The following is an 18,119-nucleotide window of genomic DNA, read 5'->3' as shown; positions in this document are numbered from 1 at the left end:
CTTCCCACCTCATCCCTCCAAAATAATAATAAAGATAGTAATCTGCACTTCAAGAACTAGCGAATTGTGAAACAATTTCAACAGAAATAGGCTTTCACTATTTCTAGAGAAGTGCCAAGAACCTATCCTTGCAGAACAGCAGAAACTTAACTGCAGTTCTATGCACTTTGAGTCTAACATTGGATTTGCCTGTAATGAGCTGCTGCTGTAGAATAGCTGAATGGTTGAGATGCGACTGAGTCTGACACGGCCTCCTGGTCATGGTATGGGTGTTCTCCATAGAGATAAAAGGAACCTTGTACGTAATAGAGCTGTTTCTGCTTTGGGGTGGTCATCCTGATATAACTAACCTAGGCTAACTTTAATTTCTGCTTCTGTTGGCTTTGAACCATACCAAAGAACTCAGTGCTTTTGGGTGTACTGTGGAATTAAACTGTAGCTGCTACCTTGTAATAAAAGAAAAGCTGATGTTAATAAAGACTCTCAAAGATGCCTGACCACTAAAAGCTTACTACAGCTTTACAGGAAAATTACTTGCTGCTTTGTCAAATTCTACACTACCTTGCCAGCTTTTCCTTACACTTGGTACTCCTGGAGTTTGATACATTTTTTTAATATATTTTTTCCCCCTCAATTAGTTTATCTCTAATGTGAAGTTTTGTTTGAACAATGCTCTAATGCAGTGCAAGAAGCCATACCAATTTTTTTTTTTTTTAGCTTTAACGAGGAAATCTAGGCTCCTAGGCATGAAGAGGGAGCACTCATGCAGTGTTCTGTTAAGGCAGTGAATTTTTTGCCAGTATTTTACAGAAAGGTGAGCATGCTGCCTTCTGCCTTGTGGCTATTCAAAAACACAGAGTTGATAATCACATTGGGAAAAATCCAGGAAATGCCTAATAGTATATAAAGGGTTCACCATAACCAGCACTACTATGTTTGCTTAGAGCTGGAGCTCAAGTGTCTTTTGTGCAAAACTGTTTGGATATGCTGCCTTTCAGCATGTGAGCTGATGATACTGAACTTGGTATTCAGGTGTGTTGCACTGCTGCTGCTTCTTGTGTCTTTCAGAGTCAAAAGAGCAATTAAAGCAGGTGACACTGGAGTAGCATAAGTACTGACCATTGCATCTAGCTGGAGTCTGGTGTTCCTGCTACTGTTTTACCTAGTGTTGAGCTTCTTATCCTCTGGGAAAACCTTCCAACTTCCAAGATTTTGGATGGTTAATGCTAAACAAGCAAGTTGAGCCTTATTTTGAATTGCTGCCTTTCAAAATATTGAAAAAAAGCCTAAAACTGTTCTATTTCCTTGTCACCATAACACTAGACACATTATTAGAGTGGTTGGTATCTAACTGTATTAAACAGCAAAGTCAAATCCTGTAAATCTAAATTAACCATTTGTACAAGAACTTTGGTGCTGAATTAAATGTATTTCATGATACAAGTATGTACATCTCATAGCCCCATTGAGAGTGGGAAGCTTTGAAGTTAGGAGCATTTAATAATTTGTTACATAAAAGCTTCCTTGGAGAAGAGTGTTAACTATGACTGGACCTTGTATCAGTCAAGCCCATTGGTATTAAATCAGCTTTTGAAGTTAACTTTTGTATGTAGTTCAACTTGGTAGAAAAAACAGTATTGCTTTTGTGTAATGAATATCAGAGTTTCTTTAAAAACACATTTTATCCTGGGAGGCTTCTTTTTTTTTTTTTTTTTTTTTTTTTTTTTTTTTTCTGGAAAACATCTCAAGTTTCTTCTAATCCTAGGAAAGTGAAGTACTTTTGTCAAATTTTAAGGCTGGCAGAGAAGTGAGATGAACTTGGCTCATGCAGTTGCGGTTGTCTGATTGTCAGGTAATTCAATGATAATCTACATGTCTCAAAACTTGTCATTCTGGAGCAAAATTGTGTAGTTTTTCTCTAGAATTGGGTCTCTTGTGCAGCCATTTTAAATACAGTAATGTGCAGTAAATATGAAGTAATTGGAGAATCTGAAATCCATTTACTTGTTGCTTGAAGACAGACCTGAAACTATCTCTTCAAAGATGCTCAGATAATTTTATCAAGGTAAATCTGAGATAAGACTACAAGGGGCAGCTGGCTGTTCCCCTTTTGTAACTGAGAAAGGAAAATAGTGCTACTTTTAATGTTGGGTTTCATGTAAAACACAAGAGGGAAAAATTTCCTTGCAGCTGTTGACTTTATTAATGTTCAGCCATGGGCTTGTTTGGATGCTTCAGATAAAGGGGTTTAACATATGTTTTTTTACCAACTTAGAGGGTCAACCCCACCGGTATTTTAAATAAGCTTCAGTGGGAAAACTACAGTGTTAAAATGAATTTAAAAGGTCAACTTTATAACTGCTTTATACAAAATGGGTGGTGTGTCTTCTGAAAGTTGAGCAGGTGGGGTGGGGGAGCGGCGGTGCTTTTGATGGATATTGTACGGGAAGTTCTGTATTGAGGAGCACTCCATTTTGATTTTCGGAAACTCCAGACTAGTCACTACACCCCAAAGTGCTTTGTAAAACATGGCTTATATATGTGCTGCTTGTGTATATTGTTTCATGAAGGAGAAAACATCAAAACATAATTTCTTGCTATTTACTGGAGCTGAGATCAGCTTTCTGGTTTAAAGCACACTCTATAAATTTGGAGTAACAACTCCATCCCGTGTCTGTATCAGGTTGTATTACAGATCAAATGTGCTGATACCTGCTGAAATGTTTGTTGCATATCATTTTAAAACAGGCTGTAATAATACAAATAGTTGTAATTCACTTACATTTCTACACAGAAATGATGCAGTTCACAGTGAAAACAATAAACATCCTGCTTTTTTTATAGCAAATATGAGTACCTTGAGTAGCTAAGTTTAGTAGCTACATGGCCTTGTTACAGAATATGATTTCTGTAACTGAGTGATGTGGGAGGAGGAGGATGTTGCTAGCAGAAACTTCTTGGCTAAGCTGATGTTCTGGTGTTTAAAAGTAGATTTGAATGTGTTTGGATTACTTTGCTCATGTCCTTTTTCAGCACTGATCACTTAATTGCTGTTGCTGGGGTGGTTGTTTTGTTTGTTCCCCTTGTGAGTTGCTGGCAAGGCTGTTATTGGCCAGTTCTATACCTGCATACCAAGTCAAAAGCAAAACATGTCCTGAGTATCACAAGTTCAGCTGCATGGGATGAAACGTTTTAAGTGACATAGCTGTAATTTCCATTATTGCCTGAATGTCTTAATCACTTAATAAAATCGTATTTTATTAATCACTTAATAAAATTGCGCCCCTAGAAATGAACTGAGTAAGGGGTTGCAGCTTTACTGAGCTGATACTCTTCCCCACCACTGAGAATACTAAACCAAGGAGGCAAGGTGAGCAGCCTGCTTTAAATGTAAAATACTTAACTCTCTGCCTCATCTTTTCTGCCATAGATCTGTATAATTACAAAGCTACTCTAAAACTTATTTTTTAGTACAGTGGAGGTGTGTGCTTGAAGGGCAAATGGAGTTTTGTAATACCTGTGCAGATTATGGGAAATTACTAATCACCTGCCTTCTCAGAATAGTAGTGAGGAAGAGGAATGGTTGTAGCTTCTGTACAATTAGGAGTCTAGTAGCTGCACGATGCTCAGGTATGACCAACTGGTGAGAAGTTACGAAAGCTGTACTGTATGCTTGTACTTACTGATATAATTTATAGGGATTTTCTGAATTGCTGTACCTCTCCTAATTGTTTGTTATAATTACTTTTATTCCTGTTCAATCCACCTTTCTCCCTTTTCTCTGCTAAATCCATTCCCATTATCTCATTACTTCAGTCTACAGCCTACCGCATTTTCAAATGTCTCAGATCTCTTAAACTCTTGCTCTTTACCACAGGAACACTGCCTGTGACTCAAATCAGTCTAACCTTTTGGGACCCAAGTAGCTTCTCTTTGTTAATTCTGCTGCTCGCTATAGTACTTCACAGGCTAAGAAACAGTGAGTCATTATTAGGATTCCTGAACAGAATCCTTAACAGTGGGAAAAAGCCATTAGTAGGACTTTCAAAGCATCCTCCCCATAAACTCGCATTTTAAAGGCATAACAGAGGACAACTTTTAAATTGCTACTGCAGTTTGGCTAACTCTAACTCCATATGGAAACCACGTTTTTATTCCTTCCTTTGGAGCAATAAAAGAAAGCTGAAGATTTGTGGGGTTTGGGTCCTGCCTTCTTCATGAAAGAAAGCTCTTTAAGAACAAGATTTTATGCTTTTACACTATTTTATTGTACAAAACAAGCATTTTATTAAATGTAGCACCTGACACCCTTCAGAAAGACAAATACATGTACAGAGAAAATGGTTTTTTGGTCACATTATAGCTTATCCTTTGAAATCAGTATGACTGTCCTTTTCAGAGAAGAGGACAAATCTCTAGTTCAGTTTTGGTACTCTTCTAAAGGAAGCCTTTAAACGCCGCCTTCTTTCTGAGTACTACACATGATGGAGCTAACACTCCTCAGACTGCTATTCTTTAGGCAGCTGCATTTCACAGTGATCAATTCATGTCTGAAATCTTGGTTATTTCATCTTTTATAACTTTGATCTCTGTTTGAACTCTTGTTAGATTGGCCAATTTCTCATTCAGTAAAGCAATTTCCTTCTCCCGCCTTAATACATCCTCCACTAATCTTCCTATTCTCAGCGTTAGGTCATTTATGAACTGCTCCAAGATGGGAAAATCCTTTTTAAGTTTGTACATCTTGGGTTTTAAATCATTTGCAAAAGTAACTGTCTTCAGAACTTTTGCTCTGTCACCTTCAAGATTCAGAAGTCTATCTGAATGCTTGTTAAAATCACTCCTTAACTCAGACAGTGCTGTCTGAATTTGCTCAATTTTTCTTGCGTTACTGGATGCCAAGCTTTGTAGTCTTGTACTTCGGTCGATGCTACTGCTAAGCAGGTCACCTATGTTCTTCACTGTTTTCTTTTCACCTTTTTCTACTTTATCTTCTAGTGTTTGCAAAGATTCTGTCAGTGCAGTTGTATCTGAAACTAGGCCTGAAATGCGCCTTATGTCAGTTTTTACCGCCACAATGGTCAAAGTTAGGTTTTTTTTTACAGAAGCTGCATTCTGTTCAACACTTGAAATGGCATGAAAAAGGGCTGTTAAATTCTTCTGCAGTTCTTCTTGTTTTTTAATTATGCTGTTAGACCACATTTTCATTGTATAGATATCTTCCTGCAGATGTTTAATGTGAGAAATTACTTGAAGATCTCCCAGGTGTTCCATTAGGTTCCAAGTCTTTTCATACTAAAGGAATACAAAAAAAATATTTTACAAGATTTATAGTTTAACATACATCAAAATTGAAGCTGTATTTAATACAGTATCTTACTAATCTGATATTGAAACTGAATGCAAACCCTGTCTGTGGGAAAGAAACTTACGTTGCAACACAAAAAAAGTTGTTTTTTTTCAGTATACATAACAAATGCAGATGTTACTACTTTTTCTATTACAACAGCCATTAGAGGAAGGCACTATAGGACTTTCCAGCATGACCTCTGAAACCACAGATCATCAAATGCAATCTTATGGAAATCTTTTGTATTAAGCCTGTGACAGCTGTGATCTAGAAAGGCACACATAGACAGTTTAGGAACATTTTAGAAAGATGACTACTTTAAAATTCTTTTATCCAAAAATCATGGACCGTAATTAATTGATGTGGTTTTATTTTGGTCATCATTATATGTATTTTAATATGGTGGTCACAGAAGGGAAAGCTGAAGGAATTAGGCATGGTTCTCTTTTTTCTAAAATAAGACACAAAAATACTTCATAGACAAACCCTCCATAAAAGCTGTGATAATGAGGGGATACTCATGCTACAGTTGGATTTTTAGCGGCATTTGCTACTTCATTTATTTGTGATTTTTTTTTTTTTTAACAATTGGTGCTTGGGTTTCAAATTTGAGAGGAAGAAAGGAAAATACCTGAGTGACACACTCCTGTTCAATCCCCAATAAGTCTGTAGAATTTGGAAAAGAAACAATTTATTCTGAATTAGATTATGCACAAGGACAGGGTGATTAACTGCAATATATTTTATTTGAATATGACCGTAAACACATACAAATCTGTACATAAGTAATAAGTATGTGAAACTGATAAGAGTTTATAACATTGAGAAGTGCTGGCTTAATAGTCTCTGGAGTGGGCAACATTAACTGTAGTGAAGATTTCAATTGTTCTAGATAGATGGATGTACAAAGCACAGAATAATTTAACTTTAGCCTAATTAAGTCAAATATTGTGGGTTCATACTGTCTACTGAGCAATCTGCATTCCTGAGTTCAGAAGTAAGAAATTATCAAGTCAGACAGCTGTAGACACAAGTTTAAGGTGGTCTTGAGATCCAAGTTTCAGTGAACAGCTATCATGCACATTAGGTAGCATTGTGTCCTCTGTAAGTACATGTAATAGATCTATGGATAAATTAGGTACTGCCAGCCCCCAAATACATAACTCCATGGCTTTCATTAACTGCTCCTGCAGCCCTTGGTTCACCAAACTTCGGGAACCATTGCCAGTGACACTGTTGAGGTTTTTTTTCCCCTTTGAAATGCAAAGCAATACCAGACATGTCACATAATGTCTAACAGAGAACATTCTGCAAAAGTTAAAACTTGTTTCTAACAGCACCAGAAAAACCAATCTAACTCACAAATACCAAACAAACAAGCAAAAAAACCCAACAAACTCAGTGACTGATCACACGAAACTTTCGAATTAAATGCTTGAAGAACCACGTAACAGGAAGATCTGTAAACAAGAACTTCAGTTTACATGCAGTCCAACGACTTCAGTGGCAGAACAAAACTATGCCAGTGATTTCAGGAAGTCTGAAACAGATGGGAATGAGGTCTGAGGAGGGTATTTGAACAGGGTGAAAGAAATGAATAATAACATCAGCTGCTATGTAACCTTGTGTTTATAAATACCAGTACAAGACAAATTTCTCCGTAAGGGGTACTCGCTTTCTGTCACGCTGTTGTATCTAAGCTGCAGCTGTTAGAAATGTACTTGGTGCATTTCTCCACATAATAAAATATGTAGATCCCAGTCACAATTCTGACATTGAGAAGTCTGTATAGTAAGCACAAAACCATTATGGCATATAATACATTAAAAGCAAAGTTCATGTATATCTGACTAGAAATAAGAACATAATTGTTCATGGTAATACAACTGTCCATGGAATATAATACAAAAAAGTAACAATATAAAAAAAAAAGCAGTGAAAACTGCGTGTGAATTGCAATCTAATGTCTTCAGTTTTGACTTCTTTCTCCCTCTTTATTGCTAAATATTTTGCTTCTAATTCCTTTCTAATAAAAATGAACTTTTAATAAATAAGCTAAAATCCTTAAGATGATACTCCTTCCTCCTTAAAAAAATATTTTTCTCTTTAGCCTCTTTATAAAAAGTTTGCCTTTCAATCTAATCTAATGCCTATTTAAATTAATGACAATATTTCAGCTATCCTTAACATATGTTGGAGTCAGATTATTTATTATAAAGTGCTCTTTCAGCAATGAAAGCCGTAAGTCCCAATTCACTTATCCCCATTCTGGTCACTTTCTAAGTTACAGCTTTCCAAAGTTATTTCTTTTGAAGATACTTTCATGTCATGCATGACTTCTTCTAAAACCAGTATTTTGCCCTGCATCTTCAATATGCTGCTATTGTACTGTATGCCTTCAAGAACCTTTTGCATGGCCACTGTATCAGAAATGGATTTCAACATATCGTTTTCCACAGTATATAGCTGTGTTTTCAAGTCCTGTATCTTTTTCTCCATACTTAACAATTCACTTGATAATCTAAGAATAGAGTGAATAGCATTTTCAATTCCTGGCAAATGGGTCTTGCACTCCTCTATTTTAGGTTCATAGTTTGCAAGTTTCTGATGCAGGTCTCTGCCCTTGGCTGCCAGACTATTCTGTTGTTGTTCTAGCTTTTCAACTGCCTCTGCGTGCGAGTCCAACTTTTGCTCAACTCTAGAGAATTCATCATCTTCTTGCCTTTTTAGTGTTTTCATATTTCTGGCTGTACTGTCTTCCAAATCTCTTACTCTTTCTGAAAGGGATTTAATTCTTTGGTCGACTTCATTAATTTGGGAAGTAACTCCTGTATGTATGGATTTCACTTCTGATTTTAAGCCACTGGTGTTAGTGTTCATTTCATTCAAGCTTCTTCTCCAGAAATTTGTAACATTTTGGAACTTCTCATTAATGTTCTGCAGCTTGAGAGAGAGAGTCTGCTCATTGTTCTGAATATCATTTATGATGTTATGAAGAGAAGATACTTCCTGCTCAAACTCAGTCATCACAGAGACAGGCAAGGCAGCTGCTCGTAGTATACTTTCAGAAGACTCAAGCTGCATTTGTAACAGAAAACAATGTCCATGTCTACTTCATGAAAGTAGGAGAGAAAACCATTTGCATTTAACAGAGAATAAAGATCCTTAGAAGCCACGTTACTTGTTACAAAGCTATGTGATTTGTTTTCATGCTTCAACTTTAAAATATTGATTAACCTTGCATGAAGAAGTTACAGAAAAGTGTATGTTTGTTGTTGAATTTCTATAAAATACACACCATTTTCTTTGCTGTCAATCCCTTATTTTCCATGGGTTTTTTTTCTGTTATTGTTTTGTAAAATATATCACATTATGTAAATCCCACGCAACATCTTGCAATGTGAAGTATAGTATATAAATAACCAGATCACATCATGTATAAATGACATCCCTACAAGGTCAGTACTAAAACAACTTCAGTGGCATAAGTCATGCTGTTCTCCCATCATTATCTGCAAAATAATTCAGGAGCCAGCCCAAGTTTTCCACTTGCTAATGTCATAAGCAGATAAGAAAATAGAAATACAAATTATTTCTATCACTTCATTATGTCTTCATGTTACTATGAAGGTATACTACATAAAAATTCCTATACATTTTCTTCAAAACTATGTATCTTAGAATTATACACAGAACAGTACTGGTAGAATGAAGTATGTGCATAAATGAAGTTTTTGAAAATAGCGTCTAAAAAATAATACTGTGATACAACCACTATATTCACATACTTGAACAATGGTATGGATTGATACATTTAGTCACATGAAATATTCTCTAAGGCCTATTCACAGATAAGTAGAATACATTATGAAAATTTATTTAAAGACAGTCATTTAAGTTTACCTAAATGACAAAAAAAGTAAAACAATGGCATATAATCACCAGAGGTTATCCAATTAAGATGTTAATGCTTACCTTTTCAGAAATTAAGTTAACTTTATTTTCCACATCCAGGAATTTTGCAGCTTCTTGCTGTAAGAAATTATACTTTTTTTCCATACCAGCAAATTGACCTGACTGCTGAAACAGGAACCTGCAAAGTGCAAGTAAATAAATAGTAAACAGAATTACAGAAGTAGCGTATATTAAGAGTTTATTTAAAATACTTGTGCTTTCATAAGTTGATATTTATTAGTATACTGAATAGCAATTAGAAGTTTCAAAAGATCTAAAATACTCTATACAGATTGAGTTAGCAAAAGCTAAAATGCTAATGATAGATAGTTAGATGCACGCAAACCGGATATAAGCAGAAAATAAAATAAGAACAAATTTTAGATGTCAATCTGAAAATTAGGATAAAGTGTAATAATTGGGACTAATTTCTTGCACTAGAGTTCTGAGAATTTCATCATTTCTGTATGAAGCTTAGTTTCTGATGGAACTAAGGTACTGATGCTGCTAAAAAATCTTCTAAAACATCCTTTATAAAGATATTTGACGTTTATTTGAAGACTCCACCTGATGAACAATTTACCATGCTGCTGAGCAAATTATTTATATAAAACCCTACTTCACTTCTACTGCTGAATTATTTATTACCTGCCAAATGAGCTTTGTTGTACTTCTTGTCAGATTAAGTTGCTCTTCACAGTTAGATGTAGTCTCCAAAGCAGGTATTTACAATTCATGAGCAAGGCAACTTTTAAACTTTCAACACGATGGAACAGATCGAGCTTCTATACTTTCTTACTGTACACTGATGCTTCCACACTTGGGAATACTGCCATTCTCTCCTTGATCTTTCTGACTTTAAGAAATGTAACTAATCGTATTGCCCATGATTTAACAGTATGGAATACAAAAGAAAACATTAAAATCCAGTTTAGAAAGGTTACCTACCAGGTCAGCACCAGGCAGACAGCAAAGGAAATCATGCTCAAGCTTGTCCGTGAGTCCATCCAACAAGAACTCCAATTATTGCTGGTCCTGGGACTTACCAGCTTCCCACAGTTAGTTTGCATCTCAACCTTTTGTGACCCTTCATTTGTCTTGGATGAAGAAATACTTTTTTTCCTCTGCTTAATTTCAGACATTTTGTGTTTTAAAACAAGCAGAAGCAAAAGAGTTCTAGGGAAAAAACAAAACCAAAGAGGACTACTTACTTCTAAATATCCTCAAATATAACATTTTGCCCTTTAGTTACAGAAATACACCCCAAAAAGTGTTTCCTGCAGTGTTTACTACGTTTTCTAGTGATATGAACTTTTGTTAAGTGTCATAATACTTTCATAAAACACTGTGGAAATGTTTTCTATATTACAGAGCACCACTTTCATATTTTCTCAAACTGAGCTGACTTCTCAAACTTTAGCTATTTTTACCTTTCCAGAAATATGTCATCTGTTGTACAGTAAACCATCTTCAAGATATATTTTAAAATCACAAGGACTGAGAGCATATTTCTTTTTATAGTTGATTACCGTCACAATTTCATCACTATTTCATCAGCAATTTCACTATCCTGTTTTACTTGTAATTTTTTAAAAATTATTATCTACTTCACTTTAAATGGGAAAATGAACTTTCTCATTTAAAAAATGGGATTGCAAACCTAACTTAGAAATCTGTTGTAATGATTCCATGTCATCCATAAAGCCCCAGACTTCAGTTAATAGAAAAATACAGAAGATGAATTAAACACTGCATCTAGGTAAAAGGAAAGCCATAATTTCATCTTTAAAGGTTTGAACAGGATTCAAGTAATATGAATATCCAGTTTCAAAGAGTACACAACCTCATGTTCTAATCAACCAAGTAGAAGGAGATAGTGGAATTTTTAAGTCTAATTCTTCCACCATGCTGCTCAAAATAGATCAGAGCCTTGGTGGGTTAGGTTTAGCACAATTTGAGACAAAAACGTAGTGCTTCTTTCTGCCACCATTTTGCCACTTGTCAAAATACGACTATTTAAACATTAGAGATACTTACATAGTCACACACACGCGCGTAAAAGGCATTGTTTAAAATATAATCTGTCACAGGGCATGAAGTTTAGAGCTGTTTGCAAGTCACAGTACTCGGAAGCGTGCTCTCTGAGCTTGAACTGTAGGAAATAAACCACCTCTGGCTCCCTCCATGGCCCCGCCCCCCCCCAAAAAAACCAAACAAACAAACAAACAAAAAAAAAAACAAACAAACAAACAACCAAAACAAAAATATTGTTTTATAACATTTAAAACACCTTTGGGATTGAGAGCACGTATTACTATACCGTATTATTAGAATTAAAAAGAGATCTGAATGGTAGGTAGGGAAATTGTTTAATACAGGAGCAACAAATCAGCCTTAAAAAGACAACTTCAGAGCGCAGCTCCATGCAGTGGGGACGGACGAGCTCCCCACAGACGCTCCCGAGCCTCCCATACTCTTCCTGCCCTGCCTGTACCCGGCCCAGGGCACCGAAAGAGACTGACTGCCGCTTCCCCTCCGCCCCAGGCTTCCAGGAAACTCCCACAGCCCAGGAGCAGGCCTGCAGGCCAGCACCCAGCCCCGGTACCACCATTCTTCCCACGGTGATACCGCCTTACAGCGCTTCGAGCTGCCGTTCCCCCTCCCTCAGTAGCCGAGCACCCCGGCCCACCGCGGATACGCTCCGTACCCTGGAGACTTCCGCCGGCCCCAGTTGCAGCACGGAGGGCCGGGGGGGGCCGTTCTACCCTGCCTTGACCAAGTTCGCACGCCCCGCGTTTACACCTCTGTCGCGGGCCAGCGCTTGTCGCCTCACCCGTCACAGCCCTTAGGAACGGCTGGCAGCCGCTCCCGCCACGTCAGGAGCGCTCTCGCCGGCGGCCTAGGCAGAAGAGGCTCTGCGCCGGCGCGTGGGACTTTGCTCCGCGCGGGGCGTGGGCCCCGCTGCTGGCGGCTGCCGCAGAGGGGAGCGGGCCGAGTCGGCTCTTATCCCACCCCTGGGCCCGGAAGGAGGAAGTAGTCGAGGCGCGCTGCTTCCCCGCTGCCGGGCAGCGGCTTCTCAGGGCGAGGCGAGAAGTTGTTGCTGGCGGCTCCTGACGGCCGCGCTGCCAGCCAGGTGAGTCGCCCGGGAGGGAAGCGGACGGGCAAGGTAGGGCAGGCAGGGCGGGACGGTTTCGCCACGGTGCCCTGAGGCTGATTCCATCCAGCGGCCCCTAGCTGTGTGCCTTAGAGACGGCTTGTTCCCCTGACCCGGGGGCAGGTTGCGGTAGCGGCCGGGCAGAGCTCCCTGGCCCAGCGGGGGTTGGTTTGGGCGCTCCGGTTTCTCTTTCGTTTTCCCTGCGGCTGGTAATGGCGAGGCGTGTCTGTGTCTGAGGTAAGCCTTTGTTTTCTGCTCGCGTGGTGCTTTCGTTTTGTATTTGTCTCACTGGTGGCTTAATTATAATTTAGTTATTTATTTTTAACCTGCACTTTTCTTTCGACTGGAGAGCGTTCCCGTCCCTGCTCCTGAGCGGTGCGGTGGCGGCCAGGGGAGGGTGTAAGATTTTCCCAATCACATAATTTTCAGTGGAAATAGGTTATTCTGTGAATACGGTGAAAGAGGTGCTCCGGCTTGGGCTGCTCTAGAGACAGCTGTTCTGCATCTACCCGGCTCCTGAAGGAAGGAGTGAAGAAGGTGAGCGCTTCTGCTGCCAGCTTTGTAGTTGCTCCGTGGAGAAGTTTGCAATTACCTATGGAGCCTTTCTTTGTGCAGGGATTGTGTGATTGGGGGGATCATTTGGGACTCACAGCTGATCACTTCTAGAAAACCTTTATGTAGTAGGCAGTAGTTTCCTCCTCTTGTCTTCAGACACTTTTGTTTTTAATGACAGAGAGGAAGAATGCAAGTTTATAGTTATACATCAAATGCTGCAAGTAAGGTGTAGCTCAGTCACTGGCAGTGTTGAGTGCTCCATCTTCCATCATATGTCAAGATGTGAGTGTACCTGTATGAAGTCCTGAACTTGGAGACAGCATCAAGTTTATCTCATGGGATTTGGTATATTGGAATTTTATTTTCTGTTCTAGTTCTGCCCAGTGATGTCAGCCATGAAACCAGTCGTCTTTCTCATCCTGCTGTCCCACTCACATGATCCAAGGACTTCAAAAATTTGAGGGATGTAGGGGGTGGGGAGAAAATATTTTTCATGGAGACATTTAGGAAGTTCCTAGAATACTAGACTGCACAGGCTGTGATTCTTTAGTTCTGCAAGTGTTCGTAAACATAAATCCATAGAAATGTGAAAAGCAACTCAGACTTTCTTCTTTTTTTCAGAATTAGTAGTACATATCAGCTTTTTTAATGAAAACTTCCATTCGTGTAGTGAACACAAAAGTTTTACTATGAGTGTAATAATCGTTAAAGATTGAAATGCTTTTTATACCCACTTTATATGCCTCCAAGTGGAGCAATCAGAGAAATATTGTAGCCAGATTAATTACAGCAACACTCAGCTATATAGTTTTATTAAACATGATAGCATATGGCATCTAAACAGTGTTTCAAGAATTAATGTTCACAGTAGCTTGTGAACTATTACAACTTAACTTTTAATGCACCTTTTTTATTCTGTTGAAAAAAAGTATTAGATTTCCCCAATGTTTTTGCAATGATACTGTACTGTCTAGCTGAGCTAGACTAGTGAGTCATAAACAGTATAATTAAATTCATATAACAGGTAGTCAAGTCTCTTTATCAAGGCAGAAGGTAAAAAAAAAAAAAACTACATTTTTTAGCTTTCTGCAGTTTGTAATATGAGCTTGCCTGAAGATTCACTCTGTCTTCCACTAATGCAGATGCTGTGCTACTTTTTCCGAGTTCAAAACAATGTTTCATAAGGTGTTTTAAAAATTTTTTCCTTGTACTTGTAAGTTATGTTCTGGTTCCAACTTGACTTCCCCTCCTTCTCTTTTTCACACTGAAGAAATATGGATGTCAAGAGTAGAAATTATTTACTTATGAATCGCCAAGCATTGGAAAAAGACATCAAGACTTCCTATATTATGGATCGTATGATTTCTGATGAAGTGCTAACCTTACAGGAGGAGGAGAGAGTAAAACAACAGGTAGAACTGTCTCTCACTGTTTTTTATCTTCCTAGTCTACTCACCTGTTATATCATTGTTTTAAAAATAGTAATTTCTGTCTGTCTCATTTCTGGATTCAGGAAATTCTTAAGCATATGCTTAGCATGCAGTTTTTATTGCACTTTATAGTATTGAGTTAAGGGCTTGGTCAAGTTGAAGGCTGTTTCTGGAACTATAAACAGTCTATAATTGACAGAGTAATAGATTAGACAAGTTCTAAGGTCTCTTAGTTCTATATGACATCTCTTTTAATGTTTTCTTGGGTGTTTTTTTTATTCCCTAGAATACACAGAAGGAGCGAGCAGCAATGCTAATAAACATTATTCTTACAAAAGATAATAATTCATATAGATCATTCTATAATGCACTACTTCATGAAGGATACAGTGATCTTGCTGCACTTCTTCAGGATGGCATCCCTGCTGTCTCCTCTGGTAACAGAAAGAGCTCAATGGATGGAATGACTTCACACGGTCAGTGTAACTACAGCAATCCTTGTGCGTGAAAGTAAAGACAAGTTGCCTTTTTTATTCTTTGCTAAGTGACTGTCTGTAATACCTGTTCCAATGAAAAAGGAGTAGTTGGTGTGTTCACTTGTTTTGATATTGTAGTAGTTGTAGTGGTAGTAGTATTTTCTGTATTTCATATATTTAATATGGCAGGAAAGTTAACAACAGTTATGACTTTTGTAGGTTATCTGGAAAATGTTCATATAATTAGTATGTATTTTAAAAGAAGGAAACCTGAAGCTCTCGCTATTTTCTCTAAATGGTAACATTTTTGTTGTATGTGAAAGAAAGATTTACTGTATATATTAAAGTTGAAATTAACAGAAAAAGTTGTAGCCTCCAAAATTTTGATGCTTATCTTGAAGAGTAGTCTGTAGTCTCTCAGCCTACATTCCAATAGCTGATCTTGTTATTAGGTTGTTAATTCTCTCCACCAGATGTTTCCGTTACCCTACATAAATTCCCAACTTTTACCTATTTTGTCATCAGTATCATCTTTGACTGACATGAAATAACTTGGTAGTTTCTAGCAGGAAGAGCTGTCTAACTGCATATATGAGTAACTGCCATATTTACTGGCATGCTACATTTTAAGAAGTGTCATAGGCATGTGGAATTTTGATTACTCAAGTAAGAATTACCAGAGTTTATCAGTATAATACGGCACTGCGTATGGCCACTTTGTGATAAAGTGCACATTTTCTTTCCTGCTATGCTTTACCTGCTCCATTGCAAGTCATGCTATCTTAGCTTAAATGAAAGGAAGTCTTGCTTAAACCACAATGCCGTGCTGTTGTTAATTACTAAGTAAAACCTTACAAAGCATGCTTTCTTTTCTGCTGCATGCATACGTCAGTAACTTCTGGCTGAGAAAGTGACCTGATTTTTGGGTATAGCAGAGCTCTTGCGTTTACCGCAGTTTCTACTGGAGCTGTTAATTATCTTTTCACTTCTAGGGATTGATGCAACTAGCTTGCCTTGTATGTAGTTAATGATTGGAACACTACTGTAAGTGGGAAGTTAGTTGCCTGTTAAGTAATTTATTTTTAAAAAGCAGTGTTTTTTCAGTATTTGGTGCTGTGAGTCGAGTAGTTTTTAGAACAGTTGTCAGGGACATGAGGTGAGGGTAGAGTTGTTGGGGTGGGGAGTTGTTCGGTTTGGTTTGAAGAGGCATCACATTTAAAAGTTACTTCTTATTTTCATGTTTCTCATTTTTTAACTTCAGTTAAGACAGTTCTCTGCGAAGGAGGTGTACCACAGAGACCTGTTGTGTTTGTCACTCGGCCAGAACTGGTAGATGCTATTAAACAGAAGCTGTGCTGCTTGGGAAGTGATCCAGGCTGGGTCACAGTTTATGGAATGGCAGGTTGTGGGAAGACTGTCTTAACAGCAGAAGCATTAAGGGATCATCATCTCTTGGAAGGTACTTTTAGAAAAACATGTATATTTTTTATAAAAATGACTACAGGTGTATGCGTATTGGACATACATGGTAAAGTATCATATGTAATCTTGAAAGTAATTCAGGAATTAGGTTTCTAAATTCCTTAGGTACTTCCAAAATGTTTCCTTGCAACTTGCAGCTTTCATAACCATTCAGTGCTCTAGGTCACTAAGTCTTTTATTAATTTATGAGAAAAGATTCCGAATAGCTCTTTACCTTGGAATCTGCTTTCGCTTATGAGAGTAGAAGCATCATATCTAATTTATAGTCCTTTTGGGCATTGCTCATTAAGTCCTTAGACTGTTCTCCTTGTTACATGAGTTTAAAAAATCTTGCTCTATCTTTTGCATATGTTTTTATAACAGCGAGCGTTTGTGGGTTGATTACACTAGTATCACCTTAGCTTAAAGCAGATCAGAAGTGAAACCATTTAATGATTATTCTCCCCCCACCATAGGGCACTGAGGAGAAAGAGGGACTTTGGCATTAGAAAGCTTGATCTAGTGATAGAGTCTACAGCATCCTCTGCTACAGCTGACTCTTCTAGATGCCTGCTTGTTCACTGTTTTGGGATGATATTCACATACCAAACTTTGAACTCCTGCAGTAGTAGAGAGTTATTAAACTAAACGTTAAGTCCGACTACTAGGAAGGTGGATGCGGCAGGGATTGTAAAGGGACAGGCAGGAAGGCATATAGAGAGGAGGGGTGACAGCATCAGTGATGGTGTGAATTCTCTGTGGGAACTTGCCCTGTAGAACCTGTTCTTTAAAAAATAGCGGTCTTGTAGAACTATCCTTCTGTGTTAATGGTGAAGTCGTAAGGTTGGTTTCCAATAGGCTATGAACTTTTATATTTTAATTGAAATTGAGTTATTGATTGCTATAGTAAGCTGCTATTAAATATTTCTGATATTAAGTGTATAGCATGATTAATATTGCTTTTCTTGTTAGGTTATTTTCCGGGAGGAGTTCACTGGGTTTCTGTTGGAAAACAGGACAAAGCAGGACTCCTAATAAAACTTCAGAATCTCTGTAGTAGATTAGAACATGACTCCACTCTTTCACAAAGGCCACCACTTAACATTGAGGAGGCTAAAGATCGTCTTCGTTTGCTGATGCTACGCAAATATCACAGGTGATGTCAGTAGAATAAAACACTATTTTTTTAACTGATAAAACTTCACAGATTATCTTTGATCTAATCATCTAAGATGTCTGTGTTGTGCTTGCATGTCTCTCTGGTGTGTATTTTTGTTTTTAATACCAGCTTCCTAACTCTTTTTGCTTCCCCTTTTCCTGTTTTACTGTAAATAATTAGGAAGTGTTATTCAAGGTGAAGCTATGAGTAGTTCTAGAAATTTAATTCTGTAATAGGCATTCCTGTTAAAATTTTCAAAATTATTGACTTACATATGATAAGAATAAGTAAGTTCAGATAAGTGTTCAAAAATTGAAAGGTAAATAGAAGCTAGTGGCAGATGTGTAGTGCAGTACTGTATTTGTGTACCACAAACTGAGTCATTTATGGCTGTGGTAGTATTCTTGTAAACCCTCTGATTTATCAAAAAGTGTTAATAGAGAAACTGTATAAAAATGAGATATGGGTATCCAAGACATATGCAGCTTTGAAAATGTGGCATAATGTGTATCCTTCATAAAGAATAAAATCCTAATTTATAATAATTGATGGCATAAGCATCATTTAGCTGAAGAAAAAT

The 18,119-nt window shown here is 37.7% G+C and overlaps 2 protein-coding genes across 13 annotated transcripts in view; one reads left to right on the top strand and one right to left on the bottom strand.

Moving 5' to 3' along the window:
* Window positions 1-59: 59 nt before the first annotated feature.
* On the bottom strand, window positions 60-12,260 carry IKBIP (IKBKB interacting protein). Of its 5 annotated transcripts, none has more exons than XM_080617964.1 (5): window positions 12,012-12,116; window positions 11,342-11,484; window positions 10,253-10,480; window positions 9,326-9,443; window positions 60-5,295 (listed from the first exon to the last, which is right to left on the bottom strand). In XM_080617964.1, exons 2-5 carry the CDS (start codon window positions 11,368-11,370, stop codon window positions 4,540-4,542), a joined length of 1,131 nt encoding a protein of 376 aa, XP_080474090.1. In that variant the 5' UTR covers window positions 11,371-11,484; window positions 12,012-12,116; the 3' UTR covers window positions 60-4,539. The 5 variants fall into 5 exon arrangements, with proteins under 5 accessions (XP_080474090.1, XP_080474087.1, XP_080474086.1 ...); XM_080617961.1 differs by lacking the exon at window positions 12,012-12,116 and adding an exon at window positions 12,138-12,190 and having other exon boundaries at window positions 5,284-8,428; XM_080617960.1 differs by having other exon boundaries at window positions 5,284-8,428.
* Window positions 12,261-12,302: 42 nt separating this feature from the next.
* Window positions 12,303-18,119, top strand: part of APAF1 (apoptotic peptidase activating factor 1) — a 31,537-nt gene continuing 25,720 nt past the window's right edge. For 2 of the 8 annotated variants that reach the window (XM_080617832.1, XM_080617833.1), the window contains exons 1-5: window positions 12,711-12,995; window positions 13,388-14,425; window positions 14,730-14,919; window positions 16,181-16,378; window positions 17,353-17,536. In XM_080617832.1, the coding sequence (XP_080473958.1) occupies window positions 14,288-14,425; window positions 14,730-14,919; window positions 16,181-16,378; window positions 17,353-17,536 (710 nt within the window). In that variant the 5' untranslated portion in view covers window positions 12,711-12,995; window positions 13,388-14,287. The other 6 variants (XM_080617828.1, XM_080617829.1, XM_080617827.1 and 3 more) reach the window with 6 other exon arrangements.

Source organism: Psittacula echo, assembly GCF_963264785.1.
Source record: "Psittacula echo genome assembly, chromosome: 1".
Classification (NCBI taxonomy): Eukaryota; Metazoa; Chordata; class Aves; order Psittaciformes; family Psittacidae; genus Psittacula; species Psittacula echo.
This window is presented reverse-complemented; position numbering and strand designations above follow the sequence as displayed.

Bases quoted from the DNA above. Each gene is read 5' to 3' on its own strand.
- IKBIP (XM_080617961.1), bottom strand. From the start codon at position 11,370: ATGCCTTTTACGCGCGTGTGTGTGACTAT. The intron at 10,481-11,341 runs GTAAGTATCTCT...TTTTTTCCCTAG, and splicing joins ACGCGCGTGTGTGTGACTAT to AACTCTTTTGCTTCTGCTTG. The intron at 9,444-10,252 runs GTAGGTAACCTT...TGCACTTTGCAG, and splicing joins GTCTGCCTGGTGCTGACCTG to GTTCCTGTTTCAGCAGTCAG.